Source organism: Suricata suricatta, chromosome 7 (assembly GCF_006229205.1).
Source record: "Suricata suricatta isolate VVHF042 chromosome 7, meerkat_22Aug2017_6uvM2_HiC, whole genome shotgun sequence".
Lineage (NCBI taxonomy): Eukaryota > Metazoa > Chordata > Mammalia > Carnivora > Herpestidae > Suricata > Suricata suricatta.
Genome location: NC_043706.1, coordinates 48,728,545 through 48,742,786, shown reverse-complemented (window position 1 = coordinate 48,742,786; position 14,242 = coordinate 48,728,545). Strand labels below are relative to the sequence as shown.

At 45.0% G+C, this 14,242-nt stretch overlaps 1 protein-coding gene across 2 annotated transcripts in view; it reads left to right on the top strand.

The window, feature by feature from the left end:
* The window catches only part of ICK (intestinal cell kinase), a 54,678-nt gene extending 44,448 nt beyond the window's left edge, over positions 1-10,230 (top strand). For both annotated transcript variants that reach the window (XM_029945111.1, XM_029945110.1), the window contains 6 exons: positions 560-880; positions 2,545-2,735; positions 2,853-3,001; positions 4,940-5,068; positions 7,516-7,638; positions 9,185-10,230. In XM_029945111.1, the coding sequence (XP_029800971.1) occupies positions 560-880; positions 2,545-2,735; positions 2,853-3,001; positions 4,940-5,068; positions 7,516-7,638; positions 9,185-9,339 (1,068 nt within the window). In that variant the 3' untranslated portion in view covers positions 9,340-10,230. The remainder of the gene's footprint in view (positions 1-559; positions 881-2,544; positions 2,736-2,852; positions 3,002-4,939; positions 5,069-7,515; positions 7,639-9,184) is intronic.
* Positions 10,231-14,242: the final 4,012 nt, after the last annotated feature.

The following is a 14,242-nucleotide window of genomic DNA, read 5'->3' as shown; positions in this document are numbered from 1 at the left end:
AAACGTTAAAAAATTTTTAAAAAATAAGATTTATCCCCTATCTAGAAAACTGGATTGTTCAGAAGAACAAGGTTTGTCAGTGGTTCTTACGAGGCAAGTTTTAACTATATCCTATATTACATTTTTGGCATCCCTGAGGTAACGTACCTGCTTATTTTATACTTGATTCTTCAGCCTTCCAGGATTATTGGCTCTCTGTTTTATATTATTTTTTTTCTTTTTATGAGCTGAGAAAATAGGCTCAGAAAGGTGAAACATTATATTTAAGTACATAGCAAATAAGTTACCAAACCAGCATCTGTGTTGAGCCAGAATACTTTTCAGAAGTAGCAAAGGCAGTATAATTGATGCTTATCTAAATAATTTTACGTGTATACATTTTATATTTTAGATAAGGAAAATCATAACGAGTGTCACACATTCGAGATGCTGTTTTCTAGTTGGGTTAGGCTGAGAAATTGTAGTACACTGGTCCCATGAAGTGTAGCTCAGTGAGCCTGATGGTGTTAACCTTCCTGGCTAGACTTTCCTCCTAAAGCCTCTCTATGTGTTATTCCAGGCACTTCGATATCCCTACTTCCAGATTGGGCATCCACTGGGCAGCACCACACAGAGCCTTCAGGATTCAGGAAAACCTCAGAAGGATGTCCTGGAAAAGCCAGGCCCACCTCCTCACATTAAGCCGGTCCCACCTGCCCAGCCCCCAACCAAGCCACATGCACGGATTTCTTCGAGACAGCATCAGGCCGGCCAGCCCCCTCAGCATCTCATGTACCCCTACAAAGCCGAGGCTTCCAGGACAGATCACCTGAACCATCTTCCAGAGGACAAGCCAAGCCCATTGCTCTTCCCGTCCCTCCAGACCAAGAATCCTCAGTCGGTGAGCAATTTACTAGTGAGCCTTGTCTGGCCCATCCCTCCTCTGACCCCCATTTATTGTGTGGAAGGTTTTCTTTTTCAGCATATAAAGTCTAATTATAATAAACACATCTTTGTAATATCATGGTGTAGTGAGGAGAGCTTTGGTCTTGGAGTTGGAGTTCTAAATTCAGGTTCTGGCTACACCTGTTAATAGCAGTGCTCATGACCAGCGGCCGTGGTGTGGAGGTTAGAGCCCCACAGGCCACTCCCATAGCAGGGGCCCCGGCCTCAGCTCTGCTGTTGACTAGCTCCATGACCCTGCGCAGGTTCCTCGGCCTCCCTTCTCCTTAGGTCCTTGCCTGTGAAACAGGGATAGTAATTGCCATCTACCTGATAACAATTCTTTTGGGGACTAAATGAGTTAATACTTGAAAGAATTTGAAATTGTAGCTAGCACTTTGTTAGAACTTGATAAATGTTAGTAACTGTTATTCTTCATCCCTGAGGACTCAGTGTCCTCGTCTGTAAAAGGAAGATCATGTCTACCTTGCCCACCAGACCAGGCATGAGGATCAAAGGTCCTGCTGCTTGTGGAGATGTTTTGAAAAATCACAAAGTGCTGTAATAAAGTTTGTATACTGTCATTCTTATTAATGCTGTCAAGTAATGCTGTTAATGCTGGGCTGTTACCTGAGCCCAGATCTTCCTTCTCCTCTTGGGCTGGTGCTCAAAAGAAAACCATGAGGGTTAGGTTCAGTAATAATCCGACCAGAGTGTCTAGCGACTGGTAGCTTTGGAATACTGTCTGCCAGTCTGATTTTCTTTTTTTCATTTTTTCATGTTTATTTATTTTTGAGAATGAGAGACAGAGCTTGAGTGGGGAGGGACCTAGAGAGAGGGAGACACAGAATCCGAAGCAGGCTCCAGGCTCTGAGCTGTCAGCACAGAGCCCCACGTGGGGCTCAAACCCATGAACCGTAAGATCATGACCTGAGCCAAAGTCAGACGCTTAATCCATTGGGCTCCCCAGCTGCCCCTGTGAGTCTGATTTTCTAAACCTTTAGGCAAACATAGTATTTTTTTTTCTTTTAACTAGTTTCATTCAGAGTGCCGACTCCCAACCAATGCTGTGAGGTACTGTGTGAGGTTACAAGAGCGGTGTCTTTAGACTGTTCGCTTTACCCCAGCCCACAACTTTGGAAGCAGCATGTATTTAGAAATTTCTTGTTGTAGCTAATTCTGCAACTAAATAGTATCCAAAGAAGGCACGTTTGCAGTGTTTTCTGTAAAAGAGCAGGATGACCGACGTCTGAGCTATAATTCTCTTGCATCTCTAGGACAGAATAATGCATGTTAATACTTTCAGGGATGAGGCCCAGATGACAGTCCAGCCATCTTCCCCACATGTGAGAAGTACCTTAAATTTCTAAAATCCTTACCTTGTACAACAATTGTCCCCATAGGATGCAAAAGGATGTGACCTGCGCAGGTTACATGAGAGACAGAGGTCTGGGAATGTTCTTTCTGTGGTTGCCATTTCAGATAAGCAGTACATTTAGGGAACAATATGCACCCCCAGATCCTCCATTTCATAACCAGGAAAGTTTGGAATGGGCATTACTCATGGGTGAGCTCCATTAACTCCAAGTATTGCTTTGTCCCCCCCAATCCTTGGATATGCAGAAAATGCTGGCTGGCCTGGAACACAAAAATGGGGAGATCAAACCAAAGAGTAGGAGAAGGTGGGGTCTTGTGTCCCGGTCAACAAAGGATTCCGATGACTGGGCTGACTTGGATGACTTGGATTTCAGTCCATCTCTCAGCAGGATAGACCTGAAAAACAAGAAGAGACAGAGCGAAGAGACCCTGTGCAGGCAAGTGTGCACCTTACCTCCATAAACAGATCGGATCTGGGACTTGTAAAATGATCTGTACCTTTCTGATGATGCTTTCGATCTCAGGCTGACCTAAGTCACCTTCTTTTGATTCAGATTTGAGAGTGTTTTGGATCTGAAGCCCTCTGAGCCCGTCAGCACAGGAAATAGCGCCCCCACCCAGACCTCCTATCAGAGACGGGACACCCCGACCCTGAGGTCCGCGGCCAAGCAGCACTACTTGAAGCACTCCCGATACTTGCCTGGTAATAGAAATATTTGCCTTTGCTTTTGTCATTAATAAGAAACCATTTCCCTGGAATCACATATTCACAAAGATTCTCTTTTGGAAGGCAAGAGCTTAGGGGCTTCTAGAACCCACAACTGGTGGGAACATCACAAAAAAATACTTGCTGAAGCCCAGGCCTCACATTTTTATGTTCTAGAGTTACCTAAGATTTTAAAAAAATTGCTGTAATGGAAACAGGGTCCAGCCCTTGGGAGGGAGAAACTGGTGAGAGCCAGGTGGCATGCCTGAGGCCCTAGCACCAGACCAGGTTTAGGAAAAATTAGCAGTCCTCTGTGCTCTCAGGAGACCAGGGTAGGAGCTTAGCCACATTCTCTGGCAGTATTACAGCAGGGATGTATGAATGCTATAGTTTGATGGGTGCCCAAGCCTCTCTCCAGATTCTCCAGATTCTCCAGATTCCAAGCTTACAGCATCAGCCTACCATTCATAAGTTAATTCCATCAGTAGATGTGTGCTGATCATCTAATGTGTGCTAGGCACTCAGGAAATTATAGGAGCCACGCAGTCTGCAGTGGTATCACAAAATCCATGCCGTGGCTTTGGACAGCAACCCCGCAGACAGTACTCTTGCCCCGTGGAGCTTATATTCTAGTCAGGAGGAGACAGACCCCAAACAGACAACCAGTAGTTCAGGTGGTGATAAGTCACGTAAAGGGTGCTATAGGGTACAGAGGAGGCACAACTGTAGATAGAGTGCCCAGGAAGGGCCTCTCTGAGCAGGTGACTCCTGTCTGGGCCCCAAAGAATGGGGAAGAACAAATGAGCAGAACAATCCAGGCAGAGGAAGCAGCAAGTGCAAAGGCCCGGGAGGCAAGAAAGGGCGTGGCACTGGCCAGAGCATGATAAGGGGGCGATATATGTAGCATGAGGCATCTTTGGGGGTCCTGTAAGACATTTGGAATTTATTTCACAAGCAGCAGGAAGCCATCAAAGGGTCTTAGTTGGGGAGCATGCTCGGTTCATATCTGTCTGTGTGCTGAGTGGATGAGGGCAGGCTGTAGCTCTCCTGCAGGGGAGGGGGGCGTGGCTCGGGGGCAGGGGCTGCGGGTCTTAGGGGACAGGAGGTGGGAACAGCAGCCCTGCTGGTGTGTTGACTCCTCGCCCTTGGTTGGCCTCCCGGGTAAGCTGGGAGAGAGCAGGTGACAGGGTACAGGAGCAGTCCAGGTGTCAGGGGCAGAGACTCCAGCTACAGTGGCTGCAAGCTCAAGGGAGCAGGGAGGGAATTAGAGAATTATTTCTTTTTGACTCTAGGAGAGGAAGGAGGAGAAAAGATGAATTCAGTCTTTCAGTTCTGAAAAATTGTTGCAGTGCTTGACATAAATGGTAACGTGGGCGGTCTAGTGGGTGTTTTGGCTTAAAGTTGAGGTGATTGATTAAGGTCAAGGCAGCCTTGGACATGACGGAGTCAGTGAGGGTCACCGGTGCAGACCTGAGTCACCAGCACTTGATGGCGCCAATGGTCCGGGTCAGTGGAGAAGATGGATCTGGGGGACTGAGAGAGGAGAGCAGGGGGCTCCTAGCCGGCTGGAAGGGGGATGGAAAAAAAACTTGGGAAGGTGACAGTGGCCGTTGAAGTGGTACAGGTAGGGATGTCCAGGAGCAATGACACTCAGGGTAGCACCAGAGGGGCCACGACAGGAGACACGAGACACCTCTGTTGTGAGAAGCACAGGAGACCTCCCTCCAGGTGCCCACCAGTGAGACAACATTCTGAACCCGAGGATGGCATCTTTCCCGTGCCATCTCTCAGAAAACAGCCCGGTGGGTTTTCGCTCCAGTTGTTGAACCATAGGAAGTTTGGACAAATTGGGTTCTGCAAGAACTTCACCGCAAAATCTGGTGCAAGATTTAAGATGTGTATTTTTGCATTTCAAAATCATTTTTCCCCCACTAGGAATAAATATAAGAAATGGCATACTTCCAAATCCAGGCAAGGATTTCATTCCATCTAACCTGTGGTCTAGTTCTGGTTTGTCTGGAAAATCTTCAGGGACGGTATCGGTAATCAGCAAAATAAATTCAGGTGAGTAGTGATTATTAACTCCTAAATGACAAGAGGCAAATTCTCTGAATGTGGCAGAGAGACCAGCTGTGGAAACGAGAATTTTCTGGTGTGGAAACCCAGGGCCCCTTTTCCAGGCCTGGGCTCCGGTCTCTTTCTTGGCAGCAGGCTCTGGGGACCCAGCCAGCTGCCTGGGGGCTGCCCTCAGGAACAGTCAGGGCGTCAGGCTCCTCGGACATCCAGAGGCCCTGCCCTGCCGGCCGGCCCCCTCAGCCCCATCCACCTTGCTCCAGCTCGTCTCCTCCCTCTGATGACCCAGCCTCAGCCCAGAACCCCCCAACCCCCTCTGAAGGCCATCCTTGCTTTTTTTTCAATGAGTAAATGAATTTCATGAGCCTTCCAGGCTGGCTCAGCCCGCTCCCAGCAGACCAGTCCGTCACATCACTTCACCTCCACGTGCTGCTTTCCTCTCCACATTGTCAGGTAAACATCTGGCCATCACTTCTCCTTGCTTTATCCATTATGCGCTCATTCATTTTGAGAAACCCGAAAAAGAACAAATGATGCATCAACCTCCACGTACTCCCCACCAGCTCCAGGAATCAAAGTTTGCAAAAACATATGAAGCCCAGTCTCTAGGCCTTCCTACCCTCTCTCTCCCCGTCTCCTCATTTGGGTGTTTATTGTTTCTATGCCTTTTGAAAAGATACATGAAAAACATAGTATGTTTTTGCATGTCCAAAAATTAATGTGAACATAATTCTGGATCTCCGCTCAGTTTAGTAATTATATTACGATATAGCAATCACACATGTATGTAAGACACATCACATTGTATATTGCATAACATATATAATATACATAACAGTACCATACCATAAGTTGATTACTTTTACTGGATCGTAATCTATTTATTCTTTTCTTCTTGATGAGCGTTTAAGCTGTGAACAGTCTTTGCGGTTAGAAAAAGCGCCGAATGAACCTTGTTGGACCCCATTGTTGTGCACCTGTGTCAAGGTCCCGCTGCGTATAAATGTAAACCTGCTCGGTTAAAGGGTGTGCTCATCTTTGACTTTACATATGTTGCCACATTGCTCTCCAGCAGGGTCTGGGAGTTGTGCTGCATCCTCGATGCCACTTGGTACTGTCAAGATTGCAAAATGTGTGCTGCTGTGATGGGCGTGAAATGGCATCTTATTGTGGCCTAACCTTGCATGTCCTGTGTACTAATGAGTTGACCATCTTTTCTTGTGTTTATTGCCTATACTCTTTTTCCCTTTGGGAACTTACCCATTCAAATTCTCTTCCCATTTTTTTTTTTCCATATCTATTCACCAAAAATGCGAAATGTGCTCTAGCCCAAGACAACTCCTCACACCTGCATTGCCTCTCTGCCTTAATCAAGCAGTTGCCAGGTCCACTGCATTGTGAAGACACGTGGCAACTCTACCACAGATTTCCTCTTTTCCTACCGGCTATCCACCCCCCATTTGTATAATGGCCCATAATAACATTTGTCAGCGTTCTGTGTGTACCTAAGTCTTAGTGATAAGGCTTCTAGATATCCATTCATCTATCCAGTATGTATTGATTACTGGCTACATATAAGGCATCTCATTGAGCTCCTAGAATAACTAAGATGAATAGCATACACTTCCAGCCCTTCTAGCACTCTCAGTAGAAAAGTGTCATAAGAAGTGAATATACTTAATATAATTTTTTTATGTTTATTTATTTTTGAGAAAGAGAGAGACAGAACATGAGCCAGGGAGGGGCAGAGAGAGAGAGAGAGAGAGAGAGAGAGAGAGAGACAGAATCCGAAGCAGGGTCCAGGTTCTGAGCTGTCAGCACAGAGCCCAACACAAGGCTCAAACCCACAAACCGCAAGATCATGACCTGAGCTAAAGTCAGACGCTCAACTGACTGAGCCACCCAGGCGCCCCTATATTTAATATAATTTAATAATCATTAACTTTTCTGATTACAGACAAGAATGTTTAGGGCAGAACTACTTGTAATTGTAATGTAATTAAGATAATCTGTGTGCCGCTCAGTAAGAGGATGGCTAAATTAATTACAGCTTAGCTGTATTCTAGAGTTTGTATATACTGAGAAAGGAGAACTGTTCTGTATTAGGGAAAAAACAACAACACAAATCTCATAATGGGCTAAACCTATTATTCCAAAAAAGAAAGTAAACTGCACATTGCCCTTTTCTCAACCAACCCCCAACCCCCCGGGCTCGGTGTGGGTGCAGGCTACAGGAGCGGCGCTGTCTTTGCTGTCTCTCTCCCCAGCCTTTCCAACAGTGTGGTATGGAGGAGTGCTCTGCTCGGGACTCACTCTTCTTACCCTATTTCCCCCGTAAAAGTAAAGTCCCAGTTCTTTATTGTTCCACACCTGTTTAACCCCGTTGGCGTTACATGCATGTGTGTTTGTAGTAATGAGCTTTTGCTTTTGCACATTAGTTGGTTCCAGCTCTACAAGTTCTAGTGGACTGACTGGCAACTATATCCCCTCCTTTCTGAAAAAAGAAGTTGGTTCTGCTATGCAGAGGGTACACTTGGCACCTATTCCAGACCCTTCCCCTGGTAAGTTCTATTTCAGATCATTCGCGAGTCAGTGCAGCAGGTGGTTATGGAGTAACCAGGCATGTTGTCTGCTGCCCTGGTGCCAGGATCCACCAAAGAAGGAGACAGACAAGACGCCCTGTCCAATGAACTTGCACTCGACAGACAACCGAATCAGATGATCACCAATGCCAGGGAGAAAAATAAAGTAGGCAGGATATAGGGAATGTGGAAGTTGGAGTATGCATGTTTTTTTTTGAGAGAGAGAACATGAGCGGGGGAGAGGGGCAGAGGAAGGGGTGGGGGTGAGAGAGAGAATCTTAAGCAGACTCCATGCTCAGGGACTTGATCCCACAGCCCTGGGATCATGACCTGAGCCGAAATCAAGAGTCAGACATTCAGTCGGTTGAGCGTCCGCCTTCAGCTCAGGTCATGATCTTGAGGTTCGTGAGTTCAAGCCCCACCTCAGGCTCTGTGCTGATGGCTCAGAGCCTAGAGCTGCTTTAGATTCTGTGTTTCCTTCTCTCTCTGTTCCTCCCCCACTCATGATTTCCCTCTCTCCCAAAAATAAATAATAAAACATTAAAAAAAAATAAAGAGCATAGCCCAAAGAAGACCTCACCACAAAGATGTTGAGTGAAGATGTGAAGGAGGCGAGTGAGCCACCCATGCATTGGGGATGAGACTGTCCCCAGCCTGGGGTTCCTAGGGCACAGGCCTGGAGGCAGGAGAGCCCAGGTATGTTCAAGCAAGAGCAAGGAGGCGGGGAGTGGGGGGTGGCATGAGCGATGGAGGGGAGTGGGCAGGGGAGAGGGTGACAGGAGACCAGGTTGTATGAGGCCCTGCAGGTCACTGTAAGTGCGCTGTCATTCACCGTGAATGACGGGAGAGCCCCGGGGAGGGTCTGAAGCAGAGGCATGGGGTGATCTGACTTCCATCTTCCAGCCTCACTCCAGTGCTGGCCGTCACTAGACTGAAAGCAGGGAACAAGGTTGGAAGCAGGGAAGCCAACCGGCTGCTGTGATGATCAGGGCAGGGGATGGTGGGCCAGAGTGCTAGGAGCTGAGCTGAGCCGGCTCTGAGCACATTTGGAAGGTAGAGCCAGGAGCATTTGCTGACCGGTGGTGACAAGTGGGATGTGAAAAAACAGGAGGGCTCAGGACTCATACCAGTTTGGGGGCAGACTATAGAGTGGAGTTATCCTTACCCGAGAGAGGGAAGACTCAGAAGGAGGTCAGTGCTTCTCTTTTTTAAAATTTTGTTCATGTTTATTTTTGAGGCAGAGAGAGACAGAGTGTGAACAAGGGAGGGGCAAGAGAGAGGGAGTCTGAAACAGACTCCAGGCTCTGAGCTGTCGGCACAGAACCAGTGTGGGGCTCGAACCCACAAACCGTGAGACCATGACCAGAGCCAAAGTCGGACGCTTAACCGACTGAGCCACCCAGGCGCCCCAGCCAGTCCTTCTCTTGAACTCTCATTTTCTGATGTTTGTCACCATGATACATTTATTTGCTTTGTTTGCAGGAGTCCCCACATCAGTCTGACCTGCCTACCTCTCTAATTGCAGGCTATTCTTCCCTGAAGGCCGTGAGACCTCATCCTGGGCGACCTTTTTTCCACACGCAGCCGAGGAGCACTCCTGGCTTGATGCCCCGGCCACCGGCTGCCCAGCCAGTGCATGGCCGGACAGACTGGGCCTCTAAGTACGCGTCTCGGCGATGACGGTCTCGAAGCTTCTGGAGGTGCGGGAAAGCAGGACATGGTCCCTCTGTCAACTGGCGTTCTGCTGGCAAGAAGCTTGCGGATGGCGTAAAAGCAAACCAACACTTTATAGTTGTTCCTCTGAACTAAGACTTTTCAATATTCTTTAAAAAAATTTTTTTTAAATATTGATTTGAACACAGTACCCTTTTTTTGTACAAAATTATTTTATTCTAAAACTGGGTCCCATTATTTTCTTAAACAGCGGCATTTTGTATATATGGATTATGTTTTAGCATTTTATACAGTCAACTTTGTAATGGACTTTTTAAAAATTAATTGACTTTCCTTTGGGGTTCCAGATAATATTTTATACAGATTTTTAAAAATTTAATAATATTGATGCAGTATTGCAACAGGGGTGCAATTTAAGGCTACATGATAGAGGGTTATTTACTCAATGCGTGCAGATGTTTGTGAAGTGGTTAAATTTTAAATGTGGCACTTCGGCCCTCCCGGCCCTCATGGACTAGTATCAGCACTAGAAATGATCTGCTTTTCTCAATATCCCGTTATTCATTTGATTTTTTTGATACCACCGTGCTGTTCTTTTCATTTTGTGTTTTCTTTTACAATTCATTTCATTTTGTGTGTTTCCCAAATGAAAGAACTCTAAGTAAATATTTTTTATGTGTACAGCAACCCTTTATGGTGGTCGGAGATGTGTGAAATGAAAGCGAGCTTTACCACGCTAGGCCACCGTACTCTGCTTTTCTTCCATTTTTAAAGTCAAATCGTCTAAGTTCCTACAGAAGGGAAGCTTTCCAGGCCAACACGTTTTTTGTTTTTGTTTTTATTTTTTTAATGTTTATTTTTTAGAGAGAGAGTGAGAGAGAGGCAGAGAAAGAGGGAGTCAGAGGATCTGAAGCCGGCTCTCTGCTGACACCAGACAACCCAAGGAGGGGCTCAAACTCATGAACCGTGAGATCATGACCTGAGCTGAAGTCAGTCGTTTAACAGACTGAGCCACCCAGGCGCCCCAACACGTTTTTGACGTAAAGGTTGACACAGTCAGTTAAACTTAGATCCCTGCCAGGATGCATGACCAAAAAGCTAAGTGTCAAAGAGCAGAAGGGGTTTTTCTTATCATAACTGATCAGAACTGTGCATTCAGCTCAGTTCTCCAGGCCTGGCCAGGGACGAACAATGAGGAATCTGTCCTAACCACACTCTCAGGGCACGTTGGGGAGCAGGAGCTTACCGGGGAAGTCACGGTCACCACGACACTAGTATCCATGGCGTGCCACATTTGAACTCTTAACCCTTGTGTAGTTTCTTCACGGAGTGGAAACTCTATTTGTTGGGCAGAGGCTGTTCCACTGAGAGGAATGTTTACAGCAATTTTGAAAACGACAAAGCTAGTTTGGGGACAGAAAAAGACAAAAGGTCCACTCGTCGTCCATCTCTGCAGGTGCTGTGCCTCCACCTGTGGTTACCTGAAAGGCCGGACGAAAGGTCTCCACCAGTGAACAAGATACAAACTCAGTAGTGCATTGACTCACATTCTTCCAAGCTACTCTTATTTGGTTCCAGGTTCCAAGATATAGCAAATTGAGCCAAACGAAGTTGCCGTTTCTGTAGGTTAAAATGATAGATTACAGAGAATATTGGCACTTTGATTTGGTTCAACCCAGTAAGTTGGTAAATTACTGCTTTGATGTTTAGTAATATGTTGCGGCCGGAAGAAATTGCCATGGCTCCCAAAGAGCCCTCCTCTACATCAGGGAGTAATTTCTGCTCTGGAGAATCTGGCTCAAAAATGTACTTGACCAAAAAAAAAAAAGTACTTGACCAAGCACTCTCATTCCTAGGGGCACGAGAAAAGCACATGATGGACATGGATTTGGTAGGCAATATTTTCTGTTAACAAACTAGCAGCAAAGCTTCTGAATACAAATATGTACATGTAAGCACAACTTGAAGCTGAATTCACTTCTGTATTATATGCTCAACTCATTATCTAAAGCAACAGAAAATGTGTTTTCGGAGATGAGTCCTTTACTGCGATTAATATTTATTTTCCCTTTCTGTATTATGTATAAAAAGTAAGTGAATCTGTAACTTTACCCAGCTTGCTGGAAAGCTGGTTTTAAATTGTACATACCTCTTAGAGAAGCTAATGGATTGTGAGTACCATATTTGTGGCCCTCTAGCTTATGTTAAGGTCATTACATTTTTTTAAATTAAAAAACCTAGTCACCTGGTTGTTACACATTATAAACTTGTTTTTCTAATACTTTTTGTGGGCCCAACTCAGAAAATATTTCCATTTTTGTCCTCTTATGTTTTCCTTCATTTCTGAGTAAACAACTCCCCTTAGGAAGCCAAACATGTTTATCCACAGGAAAGTCAAGCAGCTGATGTGCGGTTTAGAAAAACAGAAGACTGAAAACACGATGTGAATTCTAAAGAACTAGCAAAATCCTAGGAAGTTCTCTTTTTCTCCCCTGAAGTTGGTGAAGGGCAGATGTATAAACAAGGTCTTTACTCTAAAAGGGAATGGGGACCATTTTTTGGTTAAGTGAAAATCACATGCTACCTGGTGCATATATTCCTTTCACTGTACCTATCCATGACTATACCTCATTTCCAGTTGGAGTTTTTTGGGGTGTCAGGAAATGGTGCAGGGACAGCTCTCACTCCAAGCCCAAAGGTCCAGTGATGGTGGTATGCCAGGGGTACATGTGTAAACTGCAAGGCAAGCTTCCTGGGCATAAAAACTACTCTTGGTGTGATTGTTCATCTGACAATAAAATTCCATTAATTATTAAGCACTCATCCAGCTTACGTATGATAGGGTTTAAGCAGGAAGAAAATTGATTTTCAAACAGTTTTGTAGACACATCTCATATATTTAGCCTAAAGGACTATATACTTCTAACAAATTGACACTGTGTCATCTTCTGACGTTATCAAAAATTAAATAAAATGAAGGTAATGCCTAAGTATGAATACCAGTACCACTGGAGTTCATGAGCACCACCTTTTCTCATGAAGTAGCGTTTCCCTCCCATCAAGCCATTGTTTTGTGCCATTTAGGAGAGAAAAAGGATGCAGCCTGTATGCTCCAGCTCAGTGTATGACCAAAAGCAATATGTTTATAAGAATGTGTTTGACATGCTAATTGTTTTGTATCATTTAAAGCATATTGTAGCAAATTGTTTGTCTAATATATGTGGTTAATTTTTAGAATGATTTTTACAATATCCAACCAAAGTACTGTATTTTATATAACTTATTGTGAGGACCTTCTCGTGGAAACCATTCAGAAGACAAACTGGAGGCAAACATTACGTTAATCTGTATTATCAGTTTCTTATAGACACTGTGCTAATGTGAATTTGAAATGACCCAAACAGTCTTCTGATCTCAGATATCTTAGTACTGATAGCAGTTTAGTCACCTGATTTGATTACAAGGGAGTCACTGAGAATATATTTATTTATAAAGCAAATATTCATAATAATGAGAAGATAGGACAGAAAACCACTGAAATATGCCCCTTCTGAAATAAAATGTTGCTTTTTGAATAGTTTGTCCTGAGGTGTTTAAAAATGTTAACTTTATGTAAGGAAAATTCTGCTCCAAATAAAGTTACAGTTTAAGAAAAAAATGATTTGGAAATTCTGTTTTTATTTTTATTAGTCTTCCATCAAAGGATAACATTAGGGGGCGCCTGGGTGGCTCTTTTTGTTTTTAATTTTTTTTAATGTTCTTTATTTTTGAGAGACAGAGAGAGATAGCATGAGCTGGGGAGGGTCAGGAAGAGAGGGAGACACAGAATCTGAAGCAGGCTCCAGGGAGACACAGAATCTGAAGCAGGCTGCAGGCTCTGAGCTAGCTATCAGCACAGAGCCCGATGTGGGGCTCAAACCCACAAACAGTGAGATCACGACCTGAGCTGAAGCCTGATGCCCAACCAACTGAGCCACCCAGGCACCCTGAGCATCCTACTCTTGATTTTGGCTCTGGTCATGATCCCAGGGTCAGGAGATCAAGCTCCGAATCGGGCTCTGCACTGAGCATGCAGCCCGCTTGGGATTCTCTCTCTTCCTCTCTACCCCTCCTTCCCTTCTAAAATTGGAAAAAAAAATAAACCCACTATTTCCTAATGTGGAATTTTGACATTTTATAACTTCTTAATGCTTAGCACTGTGTTGCTGACATGAAATTGAAAGCATATGCTTAGAACAGCAGTGTGCAGAGCTATCTTGCAGTCTGGAGACTTGCATTTTTGTATTTATTTTCTTGGAGGCTTTTTAAAAATTTAGCATTTAGCAAGATAGGTGAGTAGGAATATTTTTTAAAAAAGTAGGTGGAAACAATTTCTTGTTGCCTATTTCTTCATTCATCTTGATTAACACCGTGTATGGTTTTAGCTTTCCACAGCATACTCCTATGTACAATATAAACCTTCAAAAGAAACTCACTTGTGAATTATATACCAGACTCCCCTGGGAATTCATTTCCCAAACATTCTTTGAATCCTTGAAAGAATTTTTTAAGACCAGGGTTTACAAAACATGAACTGCTAAATCCCAGAGCGTGCCCCTCCCATCAGAACACAGATGACCAGTGGAGCTCAACTGACAATGAGCTCAGTCTGTCCATGCCCTGGCAGGGAGCTGAATCACAGCCCTGGCAAAAATTCTTGGAGGCTGCGTGGCCCAGCAGCACCCAAGCTAAGAGATGGCTGCGTAGAGCTGATCACCCCCAGAGCAAAGCCAGTTTCAGGTGCAGTGTTCTCATGCAAAGCCCAGGAAGGGGGATTGAACACAGCCACGGGTGAGGGTAGCTCCTGGCTCCTCCCATCCTGAGAGCCTGTTTGGGAAATTGACAGCAGCCTGGAGCAGCTCCTCCCCCC